General features: G+C 47.9%; 1 protein-coding gene across 1 annotated transcript in view; it reads right to left on the reverse strand.

Annotated features, from left to right (window-relative positions):
• Window positions 1-2,377: 2,377 nt before the first annotated feature.
• The window catches only part of LOC139825441 (dynein axonemal heavy chain 9-like), a 180,910-nt gene continuing 157,201 nt past the window's right edge, over window positions 2,378-26,086 (reverse strand). The window contains exons 55-60 of the mRNA XM_071816790.1: window positions 22,285-22,476; window positions 21,634-21,825; window positions 20,690-20,860; window positions 18,035-18,217; window positions 9,154-9,543; window positions 2,378-2,808 (exon numbers count right to left, since the gene is read on the reverse strand). Of these exons, the coding sequence (XP_071672891.1) occupies window positions 2,581-2,808; window positions 9,154-9,543; window positions 18,035-18,217; window positions 20,690-20,860; window positions 21,634-21,825; window positions 22,285-22,476 (1,356 nt within the window). The 3' untranslated portion in view covers window positions 2,378-2,580. The remainder of the gene's footprint in view (window positions 2,809-9,153; window positions 9,544-18,034; window positions 18,218-20,689; window positions 20,861-21,633; window positions 21,826-22,284; window positions 22,477-26,086) is intronic.

The raw sequence follows: 26,086 nt of genomic DNA on the forward strand, positions 1-26,086 counted from the left end.
GGGATTTAATTTAATAGCATCACTTTCCCTAGCTAACAGACCTCTTGTTAGCCAGATCCTCATTATGTGAGGTAGTCTACAGAATCTGTCACCTCATTTATGGGCAGAGAAGCATTTTTAAATACGAAGCTCAAGACAGGTCTCTCCCTTGAATTAGAGATTTGCAAATGTCTTTTACTAAGCCATAACTAGCTTAATCATTAATTTTAGGGGCTGTGCCTTGGAGACACTGCTTGGCAATTAAACAAAGTTCTTGCCAGAAAAGTTTCCCACCTTACCTTTGTCCAGAAGGTCATAGTTCTCCAAGACCGCAAAGACACGGATTTTGCATCTCCTCATTCCTGCAGGAAACAGCTGCCATGTTGCTCAGACCAAGAGAGCTACTTGGGATCTCCTGCAAAGCCTGAGGGCTTTACCCTCCTATGTTACTCTGAGTAGGAGGACAATACGCTGTGGAAAACTGATACACTGCACCGGCAGAGAATGGATCGTGTCCCCACCAGTGTGTGCTGAGGCCACCCACAAAGCTGCTCAGTTTGACATGAGGCTCTGAGAAACCAAACGCTTCCCGTAGAAACGCTGCTGTTGTTTAACCCCGGGAGGCAGCCAAGCACCACACACCCACCTGCCCAGGGGAGAGGCAGAAGGGTAAAAGAGCGAAAACTCATGGGCTGAGATGAAAACAGTAGAAGAGGCGAAGCCACAAGTGAATGGCACACAGGGCTGTGCAGAGCTGCGCACAGGGGCACGTCCCAGCAGCCCAGGGAAAAGGGGTGGTGTAAGGCATACAACGATGGAAAAGAAGTGACTGTGTTGCCTGCTGGGAGTGACTGGGGGCACAGCAGGACCATGACACACAGCCACACAGCCAGGGGCTGCAACACACACAGCAGAGCCCAGGTCAGAGGGGGACATCAGCTCTGGTGTTTCCTGGGGTTTCACTTTCTGTTTGTTAGGAGATTTCACACATACTCACCTCTTTAAGATGCTCTAGCTGAGGAACAAATAGGCTGTTGAAACCTCTGATTTATGGTCTGCTCTGGAATGTTTTCCCTGTAGAGCTCTCTGGCAATGCTGGTGGACTCCTGCTCATTGAGAAGCAGCAATGGGCTTGGTCCAGGTGTTGGTGGAGCCTTTCACAGCACTTCTGAAATGGCCAGGGTGGCCTTGGTGACATATGATAGGTCAGAGTGGGCTCAGTAAGTAATCCCCAGATACCCTTTGTGGTTTGTACATGAGTGTCTTGCCCATCTTCCTCCGAAGATCTGCTCCACCATCCTGAGCACTGCACATGCATCACAGCTGCCAACAGACCATCTGGTGCTGCTGCTGCTGCTCGTCCCAGGTGCAAAAACAGCATCACACAATCACAGAATATTTAGGGTTGGAAGGGACCTCTGCAGATCCCCAGTCCAAGCCCTGCTCACGCAGGGTCACAGAGCAGATCACACAGGTGGGTCCAGGCGGGTTTCAATGTCTCAGAGAAGGAGACTCCACACCCGCTCTGGGCAGCCTGGGCCAGGCTCTGGCACCTCCCAGCAAACAAGTTTCTGCTCATGTTCAGATGGAGCCTCCTGTGTTTCAGTCTGTGCCCGTTGCCCCTCACCCTGGCGTTGGGCACCACTGAACAGAGTCTGGTCCATCCTCTGACACCCACGTGAGATATTGATCCCATTGATCAGATCCCTCTCAGCTTCTCTTCTCCAGCTCAACAGCCCCAGCTCTCTTAGCTTCTTGTCACAAGAAAGATGCTCCAGACCCCTCCCCATCTTTGCACCCCGGATGCACACCCCAGTCTCCCCTCTCTGTCCTTTCTGCTCTAGAAACACATTAGCTCTCACCCACTTCATTGCTAATCATGAATACAACTACCCAAACAGGTGTGTTTGCCCCCCTGACCCTGCATGCACTCTCCACACAGGGAGCGAGCAGGTGATACAGACCTCCAGGTAATCTTTAGAGACTAGCGCAGGAATAATGATTTTTATTAGCAAATTCTATCACCATGAAACATTCTTCTTAATTAACCCCTATGTTGCATTTCTCTGTTGATTACATTTAGTACATTGGATATTAGTGCTGTTTTCACTATTTCTAGAATTTACAGGAATGTTAGCAAGAAAAAGTTTATCTTCACCACACCTACTGATTATACTTACAACAAATAAACATTTGTATAGAAAAGAATAAGGTCTGGAGAATTTCACAGGTCACCGGACTATCTAAGGATTCTGGAGAAGGCAACTGACTTTAAAACCACTTTGGATGATGAAAGAGAAATAAACTTTAGATTCAGATTCAAGCTTAGCACTCTCCGGGTGTGGAAGACCTGGTGGTGGGATTTTTCCCAGATTTTCCAGTGCAGCACAACAGGAATTACAGGACATTGATTTATAGCAGTCAAGAGCCTGGTTCATGTGTCCCTCTGCACCTCTGTCACCTCCTTGCGGGCCATATTTAGGCTGTGTGCCCAGCAGTCAGAGAGATGGATCTTGGGTTCAATTGCAGGATATTATTTCTTTAAATTGTCTAAGAAAGACATCATTAGGGACTCATAAATGAAGCGCTCTGCTGCTGAGCCTAGATCTGGAGCAGCAATGCCACACCAGCGAGCACCCACTTGGAGGGATTTTCTCTAGTTTTCAGGTTAAAAGTCCACACGTATGTTGGCCCCCTCTGGCGTGTTTTGTACACAGGACACCGGTACGTACTGCGGATATCCTGTTTGTCAGCAGGAATGGCTTTGATGAAAATAACAGGCATCGCTGGGGTTAGCTCCTTGAGCCTTGCCTCTGCAATTATCCCGGCCTACAAAGGAAAGAAGACAAAGTCTTACTCAGATTTCCACGATACCCATCAGCTGTACCCCAGGACGCACGATCCTCTGTAATGTTTGCACCAGCTGATTGTTTTGGAGAGGTGCAAACGTCTTTCCTGAGATCATGATGGTGGATGAGTCTTTTTGAGGTACGGAGGGTCTGGATCAAACACCAAGTGTAGCTTCTCCCAAGGATACAAGTTCCTGCTCTCATCAGATGCTCAAACCCACACACACCTGAGCAGGCCATTACAGGAGAACGATGTTCCTGGCTATGTCCAGCCACATCATCCTCATGGAGCTCATACTCAAGAGCAGAACCAGCTCATGGGAAGTGTTGCTTGTGCTGGGACCAGCTGTGACACCTGAGCAGGGCTCTGGATGGAGATGCTCACTTGAGAAAAGCCTCAAAGGCACCAAGCCACTGTCCCACTACGCCACCAGAATTTGAGCATGACCTGGGATCCACCTGTCTGGGCAATGAACGCACACAGCATTTTGTGTGGCCACAAAAGGCACCACAGGCCTTTCCACACCAGCAAGGGGGATTCCAAGAGATTGTTTCTAAGGGAATATTGTCATTTAATAACAAGTCCATATTATTCGCTCCAAAGCAACACTGAGCAGGCTGCCTGACCCGGGAGAAGGAGAGTTCCGCTGACAGGGCATGAAATGAACGGCTTGTTTCTCTAACTTGGGTCTCTCTGGAAACTTATGTTTCTCTTTCTGACAATAAAATGCCCCCCACATCAATCCATTTCCAGGAAAGCCTGCAGAATCACTTAATGGTGGTGAGAGAGACCAAATTAAAACAAATATAGAAACGGAAATAAAACTTCTCAGTGTTAAAGAAACTGCCTCTCACTGTGGCTTAGCCTCACATACCGTTATTATTTCAAATGCTTTTAGATCAGAGTTGTAGGATGAGATTCAACCTCTCCAACAGTCTATTTAGCTCTGCAAATGAGTGAAGAAAAGTAATCTCTCTCGCAACACATCTCAGTTTGCTGTACTAATGTACTAATGCCATCTGTTACACTACGCTATGATAAATCCAACTCTGATGTAGGATTTTATATTTCCAATGTGCTGAACAAACATTAAATAATTCTTATAATACCTTGCAAGAAAGCTATTTATCAAACATTATTATGCACTCTTTTTAAATCCGTATCTTCCATTTTTGAGGCTGGATTTTGATCAGATCACTCTTTCTTTTTCCTGCTGACAATTTTTCAAATCGAATTTCCAAGTATATTCTACCTATTTCTGGGTTAACAAGAGTTGAAATATTCCTGAGGCATCTCTATGGAATACATCATTTTGTTATGTCTGGGCTGATTTGCATTTGCATTTTTTATGGCTCTCATCATCAGAAATTAATTCTACTCCGAAAGCAATTTTCCCTGACTACCGGCACAGCACACCTGGTAAAAAGCCACCGTTGTGCACTCAGAGAGCCCAGGCCTCTGATCCTAAAGAGTTCCTCACTCCTGCTTGTCCTGCTTCTCAACAGACATTCTGAAGAGTGAACATATTGTGCTGCCACATAATGCTGTGTCCAAAGACACAAAGCAGTTGTCACAAGCCAGGGATGCTCACAGACGGGCCCAAATAGATACACGGTCAGGAAATATCCCCCCATTCAGCTGCTTTTTGGGATGTTTAGGGCAACAAAGATGCTGAAGGGAGTGGAGCATCTCCCGTGTGAGGAAAGGCTGAGGGAGCTGGAGCTCTGGAGCTGGAGAAGAGGAGACTGAGGGGTGACTCATTCATGGGGATCAATATGGAAAGGGGGAGTGTCAGGAGGATGGAGCCAGGCTCTTCTCAGTGACAACCAGTGATGGGACAAGGGGTAATGGGTTCAAACCGTAACACAAGAGGTTCCACTTAAATATGAGAAGAAACAGTAAGGGTATCAGAACACTGGCCCAGGCTGCCCAGGGAGGTTGTGGAGTCTCCTTCTCTGCAGACATTCAAACCCGCCTGGACACCTTCCTGTGGAACCTCAGCTGGGTGTTCCTGCTCCATGGGGGGATTGCACTGGATGAGCTTTCCAGGTCCCTTCCAACCCCTCACATCCTGGGATTCTGTGTTACCAGTACAGGCACCCCTTCACCACAGCTAATTTGGGGTCAGTTGGCTTAGAAACCTTCAGCAGAGAATCACAGAATCATTTTGGTTGGAACAGACCCTTAAGATCAAGTCCAACCATAACCAAACTCTAGCACTAACCCGTGTCCCTAAAAATCTCATCTCTACGTCTGTTCAGCCCCTCCAGGGACAGTGGCTCCAGCACTGCCCTGGGCAGCCTGTTCCACAGCAAGGCCGGGCTGTCTTTCAGGTAGAGTTGCCGCTCTTTGCAGGGAAGGGGGGCTGAGGATCTGACCAGCAGGTAACATCGCTCCAAGGCTGCACAGAGATCAGTAGAGTCAGTGGCTTCAACTGGACATGGGGAACGAGAAGAAGAGCTGTCCAAGGAGCACACAGTGAAGACGACCTAATGATGTGCTGTCCAGTGAACGCAAATGAGAGAGGAATTTTTATTACTTAGTAGTTTAAGAGTTGAGATACAGATGGAAAAGGGTTTTCCAAGTTGTTAATTTTTGAAACCAGCTATAAGTAAGAGACTGGATGTTGACAGCACAATTTACAAGTGTCCCCTTCAAGGCTCCATTGTAACTGTACCACTGGAGACCTCACCTTGAGCCACATCCTACTCGCGCCCTCATAGCTCCCAAATACACGGGCATTACTGACAGCTGACATCTGCAGGAAAAGGCTTCACCTGATGTCCCAGCTCCCCACTCTGGGAAATATTTCCATTGGATTTGATGTACCTGGTGCCTCTGCAGAAGAAGGTGGCAAGCTGTGATATTTAGGACTGGACCAGTAGTACTGGGCTGTGCCAGGTCTGCATTGCAAACTGATGCTGTTTTCATCTGCATCCACTGCTGAGAGGATCTCAGATAAAAATGAGCGGCATGGAAGTGTTCCCAAAGATCTCGAGCTACTTGAACTGTCAAATAAACGTTACCGTTGCTCACCACACTGATCTGCCCTTCTAAGCCTCTCTGCTGGTTTAAGACTGGTGCTTTACACAGGCCTAGCTTTAAAAAGGACACAGAGACCACGGCTGGTGTGGCTTGAAGGAGGCACGATACGCTGTGCACAGACAGTGCATCTCGTCCAAGGACACAGTGCTGTGCTGTCCACACCTGGCAAAGCTTCGGTGGCGCGTGTGCTGCCAAACCCCACCTCTGCCCATGTCCAGGACCCGCGGTGAGGAGCAGGTCACACACTTGGCCTCAAATTCTCCATTGCTGGGAGCAAGAGAGCCAGGAATCAGTTTGCCATCTCCTGTGGCTTGAGAGAAAATGTCCCATAGTGTCACCAAACTATCTCTCACTGAGTCCTACTGACTTCAACAGTGCTACAGCAACACATCATTTGGACCCGAAAGAATCCGTTTGGTTTCATTTCATCTAATAGCTGCCTGTTGTTTTGTAATAGATGTTTTATAGATATAAGACACCCAAGGGCAAACATAAATGTTTAAATAAATAGAAAAATGTGAGTAGCAGAACATAGAGGGAATTTTGCATTTTTGGAGGCGCAATCTAAATGTGAAATATTCTTTTAAAAGTGGAGGTGATCCCCAGAGAAGTTCTTATAAACATGAACTGCTGTTCATATCAGAGGATTAATTTGGAAGGAGTATACAACCCAAAAGAACTGTGCACCTGGTTTAAAAATCCTGCATCCATTAATAGAGCTGCTGCTCACTGCATTACAGGTAAAATGAATAGTTCCACTAGGTGGAAATGATATTTCAGTGTGAGCAGCAACACACGAAAATAAATATTCTTTTCCTTTCTGAAATAAATGGAAGCAGGATACCCAGAGATTATGAATGGTTCTGTAAAAGTAATTGCTCCGTATCTTTCAATCACAAGGAAAATGTTACCAGAAAAACACATTTACTGAAGTCTGGATGGTCTCTGAAGACAAACCTCATTGCTGAACGCAATCACCTGCACATGTTATCAAAGGGATGCAGAGGGCCACGTGTTGCCAAAACGATTTCTGGCTTTGCACCATCAAAAATTCTCTCTCATCACTTCCACTGCCACTCGGGGATGGGTGAAACCTGGGCAGAACTCGGCCATTTTGACCAGGATATTGTATTTTCTAGCAATGGTGGCAACGATGGTAAAGGAACACTTAACAGCAGTCACTGGAATTTGTGTTTAATGGAGTACTCTGCATTCAAGACCAGGGATTTTTGTAAACTTTCTCTGTACTGTTGTGTCCAGCTGATTCGTTTCAGCTTAAAACGTCAGGTTCTGAGGGTAACCGAAATGCAGTGTTCCCTGCACTGAGGGGCTGTGGTCCCCAAGAGCCGCAAGGGCTTTTGTTCGGCAGCAACACCAAGGGCTTGAACAAGGGACCAGGCAGGGAACTGTAGCACCAAGTCTTAGGAAACGGGCTGGACTGGTCTGGGTTCTGCCGCTGTGACTGTCAGTGGAGCCAAACCCGTGGAGGCAGGAGATCCGACCTTATACCCACGTGAGATCATCACTGAAATCTTCTGACAGAGCCTTTGCCCACATTCCTGACTGCCTGTGGCTCTCCAGACCCAACGTGCACGTCAAGCCATTTCCGGTGAGAAGATGGCCTGGAGCTTTGACCTTCCCAAGGATTTGTGATAAAAGGCACTGGCTGCCATCAGTCAGTGAGATCAAAGCTTTGCCTAATTTCCTATCTTTTGTGGAATACTACTGCAGAGAAAGAGCTGAAAAATCAGCGAAGAATATTAGATCTGGCTGGGATACGGTGTATAACAGGCAAGGTCTCTCTCCTCAGCATCCTGTCACCAAGCCCCGCAACGGATAAAGGAGGATCATGAGGGTTAAGATCCCCAAAGAGTTGCCTCAGAAATAAAAGCCTCTTCTTGGGAGAGGGTAAACGTGACACAGATAAGTTGTGGGTGACCCACTTTGATCAGCCTTCCCTCTCTCACAGATCGCGGGCAGCAGGAGCATCTCACCGGCTGCACAGAGCACGAGCTGCAGGAATCACCGTCATTGAATCCTCACGCGCAGCACGAACTGGGAGTCGTGGTGCCACAGGCCAGGCAAACCGAAGGCCCAAGCCCCATTGGGATTTGTCAGCCTAAGGACTCTGGCTCCACAGACCGCACTCCTGACAGCTGACAGCTGTCAGAAGGAACGGCAGGGACAATCGTGCTCCTCTGGGACGCTGCTCTGAGCGGTGCGCTGCGAGAGGAGCGCTGACAGCAGCCCTTCGGCTGCCCGGTTGGTGGGTACGGTTCTTGCCTTACCTGCCCTGAGACTGGCTGTGCTGGAGCTGAAAGGTTCTGGGCCACATCCAGATGGGGAAAGAAGAAGAGCAAGAGCCACTGACACTCTTCTGTTTGTCCAGGATCAGCCCATCCCCGCCCATGCTGAGTTTGCACCCTGAGCCGCATTGACCATACAGGTTAGACCTTCACTAAAGCTCTATTTGGCACCCTAAGTGGGGGGGCTAAAGGATGTGATTAATTTTTCTCACAGACCCTACCTATGCAGATGACATTCTGCAGCACCTTACGGCAGAAAGACAGTGATCAGGATTTGGCACATCCCACCTATTCATCTCTGGGGACACAAAGATGTAGGACAAGAGGAAACGGCCTCAAGTTGCACCAGGGAAGGCTCAGATTGGATATTAGGAAACATTTATTCACAGAAAGGGTTGTGAAGTGTTGGAACAGGCTGCCCAGGACAGTGGTGGAATCACCATCCCTGAAGGGGTTGAACAGACGTATAGATGAGGTTCTCAGGGACATAGGTTAGTGCCAGATTTAGGTTATAGTTGGAGTCAATGATCTTAAGGGTCTCTTCCAACCAAAATGATTCTATGATTTGACAAAATCAACAAGGACCCCATGTTTTCTGCCTGTAGTAACACCATGAGTACTGACCACAGTTTAGTCAATGTACACCGCAGTTGAGATTCATGTTGTCAAAAGTACCTGTTCAAGTTGGCTGCCCTGAACTCCCTTCAGAGCTGTGGAACAGACAACTCCAAGGTGGGATTCACCTGACCAGCTTGGGTACCCACTCCAGGCTGCAGAGGAGAGGCTCATCTTTCACATCTTTACCATTCCTGAAGAGTCAGCTCAAATTGCTATTTTAGATGAGCACCTGGCTGGGCTGAGAAGTTCCCCAGAGCACAATAACAAGCAATAAGGGTATAACATAATAATATATATGCAATATATATGTAATACGTAATATTCTCTCTCAACAGAAGAGCCTTGGTGAGCTCACCTGTGCATCCCAGCGCGCACCTTCCATGAACAAACCGTGGACATACGCCCCTTCCCGAGGAGGACTGGCAAAATCTTCTCTGTTCTTTTTTGTCACGTCACACTGCAAGGTCATCTTGTCCAAAGGCCACTTGTTCTTTCGGGCTGTGGACTGCATGATGGCTGTCAGGAAAGACTGGGGATTGAAGAATCCAGCAAGCCACACGGTGGAGGGTAAGGAAAAGTCTCCTGTCCAGGCCTCCAGCTCCTTGATGCGAGTAAGCAGGTCAGCAAACCATGTGCCCAGGCTGGCCGTGGAAGGGTAAGCCCTCTTTATCCAGGACTCGGGCACCGTGTCCAAGAAAAGGGCATTCTGCAGGTTCTCCATGTCACTTGTCATGGTCAGTTCACCCTGAGTGAGAAAGGATATAATTAGCACTGGTAATCATTTAACCTGAACAAAGCCTCCTTGAAAGCAGAAGCTAGGAAGTGTGGAAGAGCATGACACCCTACAGGGTCACTAGTGTTCACATACTGTGAATTTCTTCAGGAGTTTTGTCTTTCAGTAACACCTTATATTACATATTCCTGCATTCTCATCTTCCCTTCCGTAAAAACACTGCTTGGAGGAAAAGCTGTGCAACAGAGTGACAGCGAGCATGGGCATCCTCAGTTGTCCCAGGGCTTTTTCTATTTTCTCTCATTGACTGAAGATCATAGGGCAGATTTTCAGAGGTGAAAAACTCTTCTCACGCTGCCAGGGCAGGATCCTGGAGTCTCTGATGATTTACTCCCAAACTCTCCAAATGTTTGTTGTGTTGAGTGCTGTCCCCCTCCTCTCCTCCACTTCCCCTCACTCCCTCCACTATTACTTTGCAGCGTAAGATTTTCTTTTTGACTTCACATGCCTGCAAATGTAATCACAGTTTCTTTCACAGCAGGGAAACACACAACACATTAAGATATGATTCAGCCAAGTGAGATATAGAGAGAGGTTTGGCTTTTCCTTTATCCAGCAATTAATTATTTTTAAAGCATTTAGAAACCTGTATCAGTTTCTCCCAGGCAGGAGAAGAGCTGGAACATCACTGCAGGGCCAAAAAGGGTTTCTGCACAGCAATCCCAGCATCCCTCTTCAGCTGCTCTGCAGAGGGTCCCCAGTGCCTGCTAGTCTAAAATTAAGAAAATTCCTGCTGTATCAAGCTGAAATTACATTGAATCTAAGCAAGAGATGCCAGGATGGCATTAATCACAGAATCCCAGAATGTCAGGGGTTGGAAGGGACCTGGAAAGCTCATCCAGTGCAATCCCCCCATGGAGCAGGAACACCCAGCTGAGGTTCCACAGGAAGGTGTCCAGGCGGGTTTGAATGTCTGCAGAGAAGGAGACTCCACAACCTCCCTGAGCAGCCTGGGCCAGGCTCTGACACCCTCACCATGAAGAAATTTCCTCTCATATTTAAGTGGAACCTCTTGTGTTACAGTTTCAACCCATTGCCCCTTGTCCTGTCACTGGTTGTCACCAAGAAGAGCCTGGCTCCATCCTCCTGACACTCACCCTTTCCATATTGATCCCCATGAATGAGTCACCCCTCAGTCTCCTCTTCTCCAAGCTCCAGAGCCCCAGCTCCCTCAGCCTTTCCTCACACGGGAGATGCTCCACTCCCTTCAGCATCTTGGTGGCTGTGCTGGACTCTCTCCAGCAGTTCCCTGTCCTTCTGGAACTGAGGGGCCACAACTGGACACAATATTCCAGGTGTGGTCTCACCAGGGCAGAGTAGAGGGGCAGGAGAACCTCTCTGACCTACTGACCACCCCCAAATTAATGCTGAAAGGACAGTTAAGAGAAGCTGTTAAAAGATGCAAAAGTTTTTGCAGCAGGTTGCACAGAGGAGCACACGGACAGGGCTCACAAGCCCTGCCCAGGGTGGCGGGCACTGCTCAGCAATGACGGTGACATGTCATGGTGCATTGTCCCCAGCACCATCTACAGCAAGTGTCCCTGGCACAGCAGAGGCCTCAGCCCAGCCCAAGCTCCTGACAGAGCCTGCAGCTCACCACGTCCCCTGTAGATCTGCAGCTACAGAAGAGGTTCAATACCCAGGTAAGAGACGAGGGGTTGGGAACTCTGTCCATCAAAGCATCCATGCTGATGGAGCCACACAGCAGCGCAGGAGGGATCAGTGAGTGCCAGTAGCAGGTGACTCCCTTCTGCAGAGGACAGAGACCCCCATCTGCCAACCTGTCTTGCTCTCTGGGGACATTTGCTGCATGGAAGTTTGGATCCAGGACACCACTGAAAGACTGCTGACTACTATCCCCTTGCACTCTTCCACAGGGCCACCAATGATATCCAAAGATGGGGGTGCTGCTGTTCAAAGGGATCTGAACAGGTTGGACAATTGAGCTGGGAAGAACCTCATAGAGTTCAACAGAGGGAAATGCCAATTCTTGCACCTGAACAGGAATAACCCCACGCAGCAGCACATGCTGGGGACCAACGTCCTGGAAAGCGGTTGCAGGAAAGGGCCTGGGAGTCCTGGTGGAGAGCAGCTGAGCACGAGTCAGCAACGTGTCCCTGCAGCAAGGCCACCCGGGCTGCACTGGGAGCAGCGTTGCCGGCAGGTTAGCGGCAGCGAGTGCCCAGCACTGGTGAGGCCACAGCCGGCATGCTGGGTCCTGTGCTGGGCTTGTTCAGCCTCAAGAAAAGATGGCTCAGGGAGGATATTTTTGATATCTATAAATATCTGATGGTAGCAAGTAAAGAAGATGGAGTCAGACTCTTCTCAGTGGTGTCCGGTGACAGGACAAGAGGCAATGGGCACAACTTATACCACAGGACACGCAGGTACAAACAGACCACTTCCAGAACAACTCATCTGTGATCCTGTGACACTCAGGCCAAGCAATCTTCAAAGACAAAAACTTGCAAATCCAGGCTCAGCTTCTACAGGTACATAACGCCCTTCGCAATTTAAATCTGTGCATGCCTTGTGCTCAGCTAGAGGGGTACAACACACCATAGCATTTTGGAGACTTATAATTAATATTGATCACAGGTTTCCACTATAAATACTTATATTTGTCCCCTTCTCATATTGCCAAAATTCATCTGACTTACAATCTCTCTTTGCCTCTGGCTGCGTGTTTTTGGAAAGATTAACTGAAATCAGCGGAGTTGTTGCTGAGAATGAGGGCGAGGGAATTGGGTCAGTCTGTTCACATTAAGAAATCCCAACTGTTCTTTCACAGGGCTTCAGTGCCTCCAGCCATGGGGTCAGCAGAGGTGCCCTTTACTGGGGCCACAAAAATCTATGAAGCTTTAGCAAAAGCTGAAATCTGCTTAAAGCAACCCCAACACATGTTTAGCAATGCTTGTCAGAGTTCAGCAGCTAAAAATCTCTGCCGTTTATTCCTGCGCTGACTGTGCCCCGGAGAGCTCTGATCTGCAGATGACACCGACAGGCGACAGTAGGACAGATCGCAGCTGGACACCCAGGAGACCATGGGACAGCAGCAACCGGCATCCTTGTTGGTGGCCTGTGCTGCATCTGCCACTAACAAACGGCAGCGGGCTGAGTGACCAAGGCTTATGGCAAACGAGTATTCAGCACTCTTGGGTTAGCAACAATTTTCACAGAATCCCAGAATGTCAGGGACTGGAAGGGCCCTGGAAAGCTCATCCAGTGCAATCCCCCCATGGAGCAGGAACACCCAGCTGAGGTTCCACAGGAAGGGGTCCAGGCGGGTTTGAATGTCTGCAGAGAAGGAGACTCCACAACCTCCCTGGGCAGCCTGGGCCAGGCTCTGCCACCCTCACTGGGAACAAGTTTCTTCTCAAATTTAAGCGAAACCTCCTGTGTTCCAGTTTGTACCCATTGCCCTTTGTCCTATCATTGGTTGTTCTGCAAACTGACCCGAGCTTGGAAGACAACTTGTCATCGGAGCGGGGAGCCTCTGAGCTGACCACGCTGCTGCCAATGCTACAGTGGGATGCCAGCTCCAACGAAGGGCTGCAATGCCATCCACCCTCCACACCACGTCTTATCAAAGGAGGGAAGGCCGTCAGCTGAATCCAGGCACTGGAAACAGCCATTCTAGCACATCTGGGCTTTTAACAACACTTTTTTTTCCCCCCCTTTTTGTTTCTGTGAAATTTTCCAAACATCCACAATAATATTGCCTGACACTAAGCAAGGGCAGTAGATGTGTCTCCACAGCACCCATCAGTTCAAACTGGAGCTTCGCAAGCCCCCGCAGCCCTGGGATCACCGCTCAGAGTTGCCCCCCAGAGATCAGCGGCTTCCCATGCAGAAATCCCCTCCCTGGCAAATATTCATCTCTCAACAGGATGGATGGGTACAAGGCGTTATTAAACCTCTGCTCCAAAGCTGACTTGCTAAAAGTAGTAAACTTTTGAAGGCAGCAAGTATCTGAACCTGCTGGGTTTCCCCATTGAGGACAAATTTCTGGTGGACAGAGAAAATCATGCATACAAAGGCTTTAAGGTGTTTTTTTGTTTAAACAGTCTTGAAGTTAAAAGCAAGAAATAGGGTTAAATGAAAAGGTGGAAGCAGGACTATTTGCAATTAGTCCTAAAACACACAACTATAACCACTTTTCAAAATACGTCACCTTCTGTCATTTCACGTGAGCAGTGACCAGGTGTCTGCCACTAAATAATCTTATTATTTCTTTTCAATTATTTTACATCTGTAGGAAATCCCAAAATTATGGGTTACCTGGTAAAAGGTCTTTAAACTCCTGGGTGATTTCAAGCACAAGAATCCAACACAAACTAAAGATTTCTCATTTTGGTATTTGCCATGAAGTGACAAAGAAACAAAAGGCAGCGCATGCCCCATGCATTTCTTCTTAGGCCGTTTCACTTTATCTATAACACACTTTAAGACAATGTACTGACCCACATATAAAGCTCACACAACAGAAAACCATGTCGTTGTCTCATCAGAGGTTCTATGAGCTGCCCAAGGCTGCTGATGACTTGACCTCATCAGGGGCAGTTGCCGCAGGTTTCTATTGAATAACTTCTACTGAAGCACTGGTGTGACCACGCATGGCAAACAAACCTCCGAGGGAAAAAGTCCTGCACTGGCCACAGCAGGACGCTGAGAACCATGGGGCCTTCTAACAGTGACACTCAAGGGGTTTGCACACTGGGAAAGGGTTTAAAGTGAGTGAAAAGATTGCAAAACGTGTGCGAGCAGTCACATTGATTTAAAGACGTAACTCTCATGATCATATATCCTGTCTGGTTTTATTTCCAGGAAACACATGAATTAGAAAATGTAAATCTCAGGAAGACTTAAGAAAAGCAATTTTTAAAGCCTGCACACTCAAGCAATATGTGCTGGAATCTCCTGTGAGGGTTCGCAGCATCTCTAACAGCTATCTCAAGTAGTTGTCCAAACACAATTATGCATAAATATGCATTTGAGATGCTGAATACTAAAGTACATCCAGAATTATTCAAGTTACTTTTTTTCTGTTTTTTTCCAAAATGCTGGGAGTAATTTTGATTAAAGACACCCTTGAAGGAAACCCCAATCAGCCTGCAGACAGTCCCTCAGGATGAGCAGACTATTGTCACAGATGGTTTGCTCAGTTAAGGTTATTTTCACTTGATACAGTGAAATACCCAGATAGCCTTACAAAACTTGGTCTTACTTTATTCTTTTATAATATTTATTATCCTCATTTTGGAGTCTTACCCTTCACTGAAGTTGCAAAATAGAAAAGCTGCTGGGAAAAATGATGCAGGGTACAACATTAACATGCAAGTGTTTGAGCCCAGCCTCTGGTCTCACCAAAGTCACCCAGAACAAAGGGCTTTGAAATGCAACATGCCAGTTATTTTTGATGGCTACCAGTCTATTGCAATTTCTCTTCCTCTTAATGGGATGTCTCCTATTTTTGGACCAAACAATCACTTTCTGCTACACAGATACAATGAATTATTCATTTCCAAATCGCCTTCTTTGAGCAGATAGTCAGTTAAAAACAATAAGACTTGCTTCCTCTGTGTTTTATTTATTCTTTACTGAGATCTGTGGTTCCTGTTATATAAACTCTCCTCCTCTGAGCGCTGTCAGTAAAGATCCCCGAGCCCAGAGATTATCACGCATTAACAGCTTTCCTAGGAGCTGCTCTCAGAAGGAACAATTAAAGACTGATTTCCCTCCCAAACTGAGTGCGAGACCCAGCTGTCACGTCGGGACAGCAGCACTGACGACAAAAAGAGCCAACAGCATGGCCAAGCGTTCCCCGGCCCTCCTGCGGTCCCCAAGGCACAGGGAGGGCTCATGGGGGACGCTGAGCAGTGACATGAGTCATGAACAACATCTCACCCAGCTCTGCAGGGACCCACACACAACCTCTGCTTGCAGGAACAGCATTGCCCACTGCCGGGGTGTCAGACCCTTCAAACGAATCTCCTCAGCACACACAAGAAGGAGAAATGCAAATACAAACAGATACTGCAGCTCACCTGCTCTTCAACAGTCCCCTGGTCCTGGCCCTGTGCTGTCTCTGCACCGCAGCGCCGGTGCTGTGGCGACAAACCTGTGCAGTTGTCAGAGGTGCCTTTTCTGCACATACCACCTCACCACTTTGCCATAATTTATGGCAGGCTGTTGGGGAGGAATTTGCACCCTCTGTTATTGTCCAATTTCTGTGGTTTATTTTGTCTGGGGTTTATTTAAGCCCATGCATCCACTCATTCCCCCTACCAATATTAAATAGCTTATTCTTCTCCACATTAAATCTAATTGCTACATATTGTCCCAGTTACAATTATATCTTGTTTGGTGCTCCAGGACTGAAACATTAAATCACTTCTGTTTACCTGTCTCGGGAAACAGAATTTTCAATTCCACCTTCTGCTAGAAAATAAAGGAAATCCATTCATAATAATTGACTACATAAATATCAGCCTGTTTTGAAACTGATCGTACATACTGGGCCACCATGAAGTGGATATGGTATGTGTCTGTCTTTAATCAAGACAATAAGCATCAGCAGGGAGTTCAATGCAGAAGGGTCTGAGGCAGCACGGACCCAGGCTGCTGGTTCCCAGCGCACAGTTGGGATTTAGGAGCAGCCTAGACCTGCCCCTGCAGAGCTGCAGCTGCCGAAAGCCACAGAGCCACCCCTAGCAGCGCTGCGTGCAGGCTCAGGTATGTCCTGGGAAGATCTCTCTTTGGAGCTGCCCTCAGGAGAGGCCGGGATTGTCATTTGGTCTCCAGACAGGTCCTCCTGGCTCCCCTGTGAATCTGTTCTGCTAGCGGGGTCACACAAAGTAGCTGCAGTTCATTCAAGCGCGATGGTTCTCTTGCCAGGCAAAGTACTTCTGCAAGCTGAGCATTTTGGTGAAATGGGATGACAACTTGTCATTCAGGAAATGATGGGACAGGGAATGCCCAGCGACTGATGTCCTTCCTTACTGCCTCGCACCATGAAATGAAAACTGCCTGTAAGGAGGTTGTAGCATGGAAGGTGTTGGTCTCTCCTCCCAAGTAACAAGTGATAGGACAAGAGGAAACAGCTTCAAGTAGTGCCAGGAAAGGTTCAGATTGGATATTAGGAGACATTTATTCACAGGTTGTGAAGCATTGGAATGAGCTGCCCAGGGCAGTGGTGGAGTCACCATCCCTGGAGGGGTTGAACAGGCATATAGACGAGGTTCTCAAGGACATGGGTTAGTGCCAGAGTTGGGTTATGGCTGGACTTGATGATCTTGAGGATCTCTTCCAACAGAAATGATTCTATGATTCTAAATCATCCAGTGAGCAACTTTGAGTTGATGATGCAGAGAAAGCATCAAGGTAGCACTGAAGCCACCAGCTTTCTGCTGCAGGCTCCAGGCAGCGTTCCCCTGCTATGCTTAGGCCTTTCCAAGGGCTGGACAGCACTCGGCTATGGTGAAGCATATTTCGGGATGACAAGGTGAAGGGGAAGTGTTGCCACAGGACACCAGGGCTGGGCAGGCAGGTCCTCACTCAGCGCAGTCTGATCTCTGCTGGTTTATCCCCTAAGGGGCAGTCAGTAGCCTTTTATATTTTGCCCCACCAACTGCCTGGCAGGGGAGTCAGCAGATGAGTTCCCAAAGCAGCAGATGCAGCCTCAAAGCACAACCCTCCAGCACGTGCTGCTGAACCCAGAAATTCGCATGCTACCTGGTGTGTCCTGCCAGCCCTAGAGCTCCTCACTGTTCTCCACAAGCAACGGTCAAAGCCACCACCCAGAGCGACACACACGACACCTCCCTGGAGCAGAGTCCAGTTTCTGACCAGGATGGAGAAGCAGCTGTGGGTGGAGCAATCACGGACAGTATCTCCATAGGGAAGGTCCACTCCTGACCCTCTTCCATTAGCAAATGACTCATACCCAGCAAGGGGAGTTGCATGTCTTCTAAAACTTTTGAATTTTTAGGCTTTTTCTCTTATAGCTCTGGACATTTTGTCTCCTTACCCACGAGCAACCTTTCCTTTGATTTCAGCTCAGCTTTTGCCTTTAATGATGCTTTGTTACAAGTTTCCCCCAGTAACTGGACATTTTGTGAAAAGATGTGATTTTTTGGCTCACCTTTAAATAGGCCATCTCTCAACTTCTGAGTGACCTACTGTTGCTGTGCTGCAGTATCAGGTGGATAGAACTGCCTCTGTTCCCAAAAGCAGTCTTTGCTTTGTGTATCTTTAACCTCTCCCAGTGCCTGCGGACAATGTGCCATTTGAAATCCATCTGTGAACCCTTCCCCGTGGAGTCGAGTTGGTTTTGCAGCCAGCAGTGCTGAACACAGACTGTGACCCCTTTTATTCCCTGAGCACCTTTTCCATTCATCAAGATTTTTAGGGCAATGCACTCGCAAGCACCCAGAGCTCCTACCTTCAGCCCCAGGTCCAGCTCCTTGAGAGAGCGCTTTATTTCACTGGTGAGGATGTTCATGCGCTCACATTCCTGGAAGGCAACGACAGCGTATGGTGTCCTCTCTTCCACCTTTGCCATCAGTTCTGCGATGTTAAACTCATCCATCAGTTTCTCTAACATCTCTTCCAGAAGAGCTTTCACCTGTGTGCCGAAGGGAAAAGAGAAAGGGATGTCAGTGACCGACCCGCGGAGCTTCCCCCGCTGACAGCTGCCTGAACGCGGCACGAAAACTCCATCTGCCAGTTAGTGTCTCCGGAACAATCAGTGTCAGCTGCGCTGGGCATCGCGCCTCTCAAAGAGCTTGCCCCATCCTATTAAAATTCAAATGCTTACAAAAGTTAATGTCAGATGAGCAGCTTTCAAAATGATGGTTTAAAAATGTCACTATGACTTGTAGCAGTCTCCTTTCCTCTTGAGTAGTTTTAGTTCTCCAGTCAGATCCAATGCAAGACGGTGGACGGGGCTATAGACTGAACTGAGCTTCAGGACAGCTGAGCTTATGAGCTGGTTTTCTGTGGTATATTGACGATTATGTATGTGGTATATTGGTGATTATATAAATTATATTATTAATTATATAAAATGTAATTTTAAGCTGAATTTGGCATTTTGAACTAATAGAGATGTGGAAGAAAAGCATAATGAAACAAAATTATTTTCTGGTCACTATCACAGCTTGATTTGGAAACTTTATATCTCTAAACACTAAACAGGGAAAGCTCCAATGGAACAGGATGTTTCCAGTGTCTAAAAAGTATATAAATCAGATAAAAACCTTTCTGGTTGACAACAAGGCGTGAAGCCCCTCATCTTCACAGGATCAGCTGTATCCTTCATGGTTATGTGGACTGTTAGGCAGCTTGGTATAGAAGTTTCTCATAAAACACTTGACTTCTGTGCTGGAATCTTCTGCTTCTTGGGGATTTTTCAGGAACGCAGAATGCACAGTCACAATTCTATGATCTGATGTGCAAATCTGGGTGTGCAGGTGGCAGAGGCGACCCAGGGTGATTTTATTGCCATGCCCACCAACATTCACATTTTGGACTCTGTACTCCAATTTCCTCCCATTGCTGCTCTTTCAAACCCTCCACACACGTCAGACGTCACCAAGAGGTCGTTATTGCAATCAGCTATGTGGCTAAAGCTAAAGCTCATCTGGAAAAACTCTTCAGTTGCACCTCAGGTCCGGTATAGAAATATTCTCTAATTTCAAATTCCCCTGCAAATCTCTTTGGCTCTGATTTTTTCACAACAACTACAGCTCATTTTCTGTAATGTGGCCCCAGAAACCTGTGGGAATAACTGGACTTGTCACAGCCTCAGGAAAAAGAGAGGCTCACCATCTCCCTGCAAGCTCCCTAAAGCCACCCTGTGCTAGAAACCCTCAAACAGACGAGCTAAGAGACAACTGTTAAATCACTCATTCAAGGACCAAAAGGAAGGGATACAGCCAGTGCCAGTTATAGCTCAGATAATGGGAGAGTTCACCTCCAGAAGAAAATCAGCCGTGGGAGTCCCCCAGGGGCAGCGCAGTGCGATGTGGTTACAATCAGGTTTATTTTGGGCCACTTTGCTTCTGAGAGAGATCATGAAAACCATGAGGACTCCTGTGCTCCTTTGACAGTTTTCCTGACTGTCACCAGGAGGTTGCAGGGTGGCTGTGCCCTGTGATACCACTGTTGGATCACTCGCTGATCATTTTGCTTCTCTGGCCAAGGAGTCTAATTGTATTTCAATAGCAAAAGGACTGGGAGGACAGATGTGCTTACACTGCCTACCTGTGAGCACCTCCTTGGGCTTTGCTACCTCTGGATTGTTACCCACACCTCAAATTCCAGTACAAACTGAAAACTGAGCACTTGCAAGAGCCCCTTAGGAGAAGGCAGCAAGTTCCCCAGCTCCACACCGAGCCAAAGGAAGCGTGTGTGAAACCACAGACTTCATAGAACATTTCTATTAGGCATTCATTAATTTGCAAAGCCTGAAACACAGAGCTGGGAGCTTAAGACTGCAGAAATAAACAACAGAGCAAGTGTTGGCTGGTTTCAGATTCTGTTATGGATGCTCAGGCCAGATTTTAACGAGCTGTGAGTTTCGAGAGGAAGGGCTGAGATCAGTCTGGTACGTAGCCGCAGCGAAGGAGTTCAGCTGGCAATAAGGAGTTACAAGGCCCCTGGGAGCTGGGTGGGACCTGATGGCAGCAGCAAGAGGTGGGGTGAGCTCTGGGTGGCACATTGTAGCTGCCAGATGATGTGCTCGGGGACCCATTGGTATGTACATCACAGCACGGGGCACAGGGACCAGTGGCTCAGAGACAGCGGAGGTCACAGAAGGTTTATTTGCAGTCTCTTCACAGGGTGATAATGAAGGCACTGCAGTTCAGGGGGTAATTAAAACCCACTGTTCTATCACTGACAATACTCCAGTGACATCCCACCACAGTGATGTTCTGCATAATATGAAGCTAGGGGTTTTAGACACTCAATTTGTATCCAGCAAAGGCGGAACAGATTATAATAAGCAGTTGTGAGAGAAATCTGAGCTAGACAAGGCTACTTATGAATGAGATGGGTATCAAAATTCAACAGCTTCTTCCTCTACTGCTCTCACCGTTTCGTCCCTGGTCCCCACTCCTCCTTCGCCCACGCTGGTGTCCCGGGGCTGCATCTCCAGCATGGTGCGGAAGAGCTTCTCGGAGGTCTGGGTGAGGAAGCCAATCTCAGCATTGGGATGGAGGCCATACAGATAAGGAGACTCTGGAGGCAGAGCATCATCTATGTACTGTACAGAGAAATTCAGGTTCAGGTTAGATACAGAGCCGGGGCCACTCTGCCTGTAGAGTTTGCAGTGCTGGAATTATCACCCATCTGAGTAAGTAATCCCAGGCTGATCTAACTCTGCATGTGGCTGGAGCGCCAGCGAACTGATGGCAGAGAGGAACGTATGATTGTTTACAGAACTGCTGCTGCTCCTGCTATGAAAACTCAGTAATTGCCAAAGTTTGCCTTGGCTACATATCTCAGGCCTGGACCTTCTCTAGCAATTATCCACTGTGCATTTCAGCATAATATCCTGAAATCTCTTGTGAGAATTTAGCTTCCAGTAGTAAAGTTTAATGAATAAAACCAGCCTAATGCGCCTATCTCTGCAACTGCATTTGTGTACAAAGAACAGATGAGATCAGTAAGTAGATCAACAAGACCCGTCAGTATTTCTCATCAAAACTGATGATAAAAGGAGCTTGAAAGCGCCATTTTAGCAAACAGTATGCGGATGTAATTTTCCAGGAGCCCCACTCAAGTCTCAAGAACCGATACAGTTGTTCTATTCATGCATGAACAGAATGAGCCCATGATGAAGTAGCAAATTATCATTAGACTTGGTTCATCCAAGGGAATGCTGAAACATCTACAGAAAAAAAGATAATGGGAAATAACAGGAGGTGTGTTGAAACACTGCAGTCCTATTCATTGCCTCCTAAGACAGATTACAGAGCAGTTATGGAAGACATTATGGTTATGTGTATAAACAATGCCAGAAAACAAAGAGCTTACCTGATGATAGCCATTATAGTCCAAGTTCCCTGGGAGGGGGAATCCTGGAGCAAGGAGGAACTCTCCCTCCAGCATTTCGGGCTTAATAAATTCTTCCAGGTAGGTTTTGCAAAGCCGCCTGTCCCAGTCATCTGTGATGTGACCTCCGTACATAATCTCACCAAAGAGGTAGCGTAAATCATCGTATGGGACCTGAAGAATAAAGCAGGAGGGTGTGAAGGAGTTGGGACAGCCGGAGCTCCACCAGCTGTGCTGTGGAACCACACTGAGCCCCAATCTGCACAGTCGGTGCCTCCACTTCACCGGCTCAGTTAACAAGTAAACAAGAATTAGATAGAAGTTAAATCCTGCCCAAGAAAAACTGGATCACAGCAGAGATTTCTGTGCAGCTTCCCACTGAAATGCAAATTTGTTCTAAGCTCTGCTAAACTAAAGACCGCTATGTATTTTCAAAGAATAAAGACCACAGGCACTATTTGCTGTGGTTTGTGAGCTGCTACAGATGTGAGTGGCACTGAAGCTTCTGATTTCGCCACAGAGGTTTAACAAACTGTGAAGTTATAAAACCAAAACCACCAAGGAAATGGCATTTAAGGAGACTTCCCAGTAGTTTCAGCACAAGCCAGCCCATTTCTGGTCTGAGTTACGTACCTTTGTGCTGGCCTCGAGGTAATTATACAGCACGTTCACCGAGATAGTGAGGTCGCCAGTGTTGAAGGGGTAGGAACGGTTCCAGCCTTGGGGGCCAAATTTGCGCCTTTCTGCCACGGCAGCATGGAAATAGCAGAGGGCAAAGAGGATGCTCTTGAACTCGTTCTCCCGGGTGCACATCTCCAGCGTGTCCTGCAATACAGGCAGAGAGGCAGGGTGTGTAAATTCACACTGCCCTCAGGCTCAGCGGCTCTCAGGGTCTCCCAAATACACCAGACAGTGGACAAGAGTGAACTGATTTGCCCAGTCAGTTCATTTCTGCGTAACAGACCCATTTGCTAATCTTCTAAGTTAGTGCCTTTGCATTCCAAATTCACTGGCAAATTATGATGCATATTTCTGAATTAATATTTTCTTTCCCAACTCAAAGCAGCTTCGTACAGGAACACATACTGACAGGCCTGGAGAACAGGAGCTGAGGGGAAACATCGCTCTCTGAACTGCCTGAAAGGAGCTTGGAGCATGGAGGGGGTTGGTCCCTTCTCCCAAGTAGCAAGTGATGGGATGAGATAAAACGGCCTCAAGTTGCGCCAGGGGAGGTTGAGGTTGGATCTGGGGAACAATTTCTTCCCCAAAGGGCTGTGGGGCATTGGAACAGGCTGCCCAGGGCAGGGCTGGAGTCACCATCCCTGGAGGGGTTTAAATGTGTAGATGAGGCTCTTAGCGACATGGGTTAATACAAGAGTCAGGTTACAGTTGGACTATCTTAAGGGTCTCTTCCAATCAAACTGATTCTATGACTCTATAATTAGTGCACCCATCCAATGCCCCATCACCTGCACGTGCCCCACATCCCATGAGAGACATGGAAAGAGGCACCAGACAGGACAAACGTGGCAGCAGTGGGATCTGGACCACGGCTCCGCAGGAGGCTCCTGCCGAGGACACTGTGCCTGGCAGAACTGAAGTCCATCCTGCCCCTCAAATACAAAAGGTTTCCACGGGGCAGCATTTCGCTGAGCCGCAGGGGGTTATCGCAGAGAGGTCTCTGCACAAAGCCAGCCCTGGTGGGAGCTGCAGCAGCTCATTTACTGACACCATGACTTTGAGCAGCACACCAGGGCAGAGATGCGGGAAACTGCTGAAAATCCAAGCAGGGGAGATCAAACATTTGCAAAAAAACAATCTAATGCAGCCCTTTAAAGTCAGCACAGCAATGGGTGCTTCCTTTCCCTTCTTCCTGGTGACGCTTAAAGTTCGAATATCTACGAACAAATAAGCAGAACTGTGGTGTCGGAGGTGGAGAGGCTGGAGCCTGAGTCGTTCAGTCAATGAACACGAGCAAAGGGAACAGGTCTCCAAAGAACTCTGAGCAGTGCTGGGAATGAGGTTTCAGCAAGCTGGCACCAAGGGGAAGCCGTCTTTATCTTAAAAAATACAATATTTGACCCCTGCTCAGCTGGGGAGCATAACAGAGTCTAGAGTCTGTGCTGGAAATAGGGAACCCATCACTCTAAAGTGTGCAAGATGTTGACTGAGTGCATAAGATGATCAAGAACATCCCAAACCGTGTTTTCCCTTTGATGAGACAGCACTCTGAGCTTCCTTCATTATCAGAAACCTGATGAAGAACTGAATCAAATATGTGCTGAGCACCTTTCTCATTTTAGAAAATGTCCCCGGACTTCAAGGGGAGCCTGTGTGAATGAACATGAAGTTAGAATACAGCTCGGTCACATTCGGCCTCTCCAGTTGTGCATTCTTCCTCAGCTACAAAGCAGAACAACATTCCCTGCACAGAATAACAGTTCTTCTTTGTAGCTTTCAGCTGAAAGCTAAATTTGAACATCCATTCTGTATAAAGCAGGGAAATGAGGTGTAAAAGGACCCTACCCACTCACTCCAGGATTTCTGATAAGAGCAATTTAGAAAATGCTAATTATTATGTGATTGAAATGAGCAGAGGCAGGATGAAAATGTTACTTGGGACAAAGGTTCTCCCCTCCCTTTCTCTCCAGGACATTTTGTGGAGTTCAAGAGGATGAATGACAGTAGATAAAAACAGAATAATCTTCCCTGACTACTCAAAATAATGCTGTGTGGTGCCTCCCCGCCTCACCCGCTCAGCAACATGAGCTCTCACACTCCCGATTCCCTCCATACCAATGTCTCAGGGCAGAAATTGTTCTGAGCTACCCCCATTTCTCTGCCCCATGGACCAGGGCCTGGCGTTCACAACAGGCTGGGGTTGCTCTTGCCTGGTCCCAAATGACAGGAGGCTGTATGGAGAGAAAAGAAAGCAATCCTGCCAGGTTTGCCCTGTGTATTCCCAGCACAGTCGTCGTCAGAATGGAGAGGCCACAGTAACGTCAGCACAAGTGATCCAAAACGGCAGTATGAGGGGTGGTAGTTCCTCCAGGCCCTTCTGGTTGTGCAGGTTTAACAGCCAGGGTCTTGCTGTGAGAGGCTGGTGTGCTGAGGTAACGGTGAATGAAGGTAACGAGCGCTCAGGGCGGCAGAACGTGATGGCCTGTGTCTTTAGGAAAGGTATCACCGTAAATGTGGGATGTTAGCCCTCAGCCTTTTGTGTCATGCAGAGAACGGGGTCAGCAGAAGCACGGCTGCCTGCAGCAGTGAGACGCACGAGGCTCCGGTGCGGTGACACGTGGCTGCTCCCTGGGGACAACGGCACACGGCCCCTGCCCCACGGTGCCCAGAGCCACCAAGGGAGGCCACAAAGCTGGCTTGTTCCATCACTGCGTTACAGCTCTAATGCTGATCTCTGCTCTCTGCAGCGCCAAGAAAATATTTCCCATCGTTTTTACGTGCTCTGTTGTTGTGTGCCCTGCACAAGGCTCAGATGCAGTTCCAAAGAGCGGGGACAGCGGCTGCTGGAACAGGAGCGTGTGTACGTGGTCACCATGCAATACAAGCAACGAGCAATCTGCCATCAGCTATTCTTCTGTGGGCCAGCAGTTCTCAAGATAGCCTTGTCTGGCAAAGCAAGCCCTCCCCGCATGGAGATTTCAGTTCTAATTTACAACACCTGATGTCAGCAAGGTTGGAGCTGAATGGCCTTTGAGCACACAGCATCAAGTCCCTCCACACTGCTCTGCAGAGTGATGTGGGGTGTGACCACATCAGCAGTTCTGAACTTCTAACCCTGGCTCAAAAGAAGGGCAAAAAAAGCAACATTTAACCTGCTGGCCTCTCCATGTCTTTGGGTGTTAGATGTAATATGTCTTTTGCCAGTGCAAAAAGGAATGACACAGACACAGAAATCAAGTCAAAACATGACAAAAGTCTACCAAATGCTGCATTCAGAAGTTTGATTCTATAAGAAAATAGCCTTTCTAAGGATCATACCTTTATGACAAAATTATTAAACTGGGCAGAATCATAGAAATATTTTGGCTGGAAGAGACCCTCAAGATCATTGAGTTCAATAGTTAACCTCACACTGCCAAGTCCACCACTAACCCATGTCCTAAGAACCTCATCTCCGCGTCTGTTCAACCCTCCAGGGATGGTGACTCCAGCACTGCCCTGGGCAGCCTGTTCCAATGCCCCACAGCCCTCTGGAGAAGAAATTGTTCCCCAGATCCAACCTCAACCTCCCCTGGCGCAACTTGAGGCCGTTTCCTCTGCTCCTGATGCTTGTTCTTGGGGAGCAGAGCCTGACCCCCCTGGCTCCAAGCTCCTTCCAGGCAGTTCAGAGATCAGAAGGTCTCCCCTCACCTCCTGTTCTCCTGATGAATCCCCCAGGTCCCTCAGCCGCTCCCATCACACTTGTGCTCCAGCC

Source organism: Patagioenas fasciata, chromosome 18 (genome assembly GCF_037038585.1).
Source record: "Patagioenas fasciata isolate bPatFas1 chromosome 18, bPatFas1.hap1, whole genome shotgun sequence".
NCBI classification, from domain to species: Eukaryota; Metazoa; Chordata; class Aves; order Columbiformes; family Columbidae; genus Patagioenas; species Patagioenas fasciata.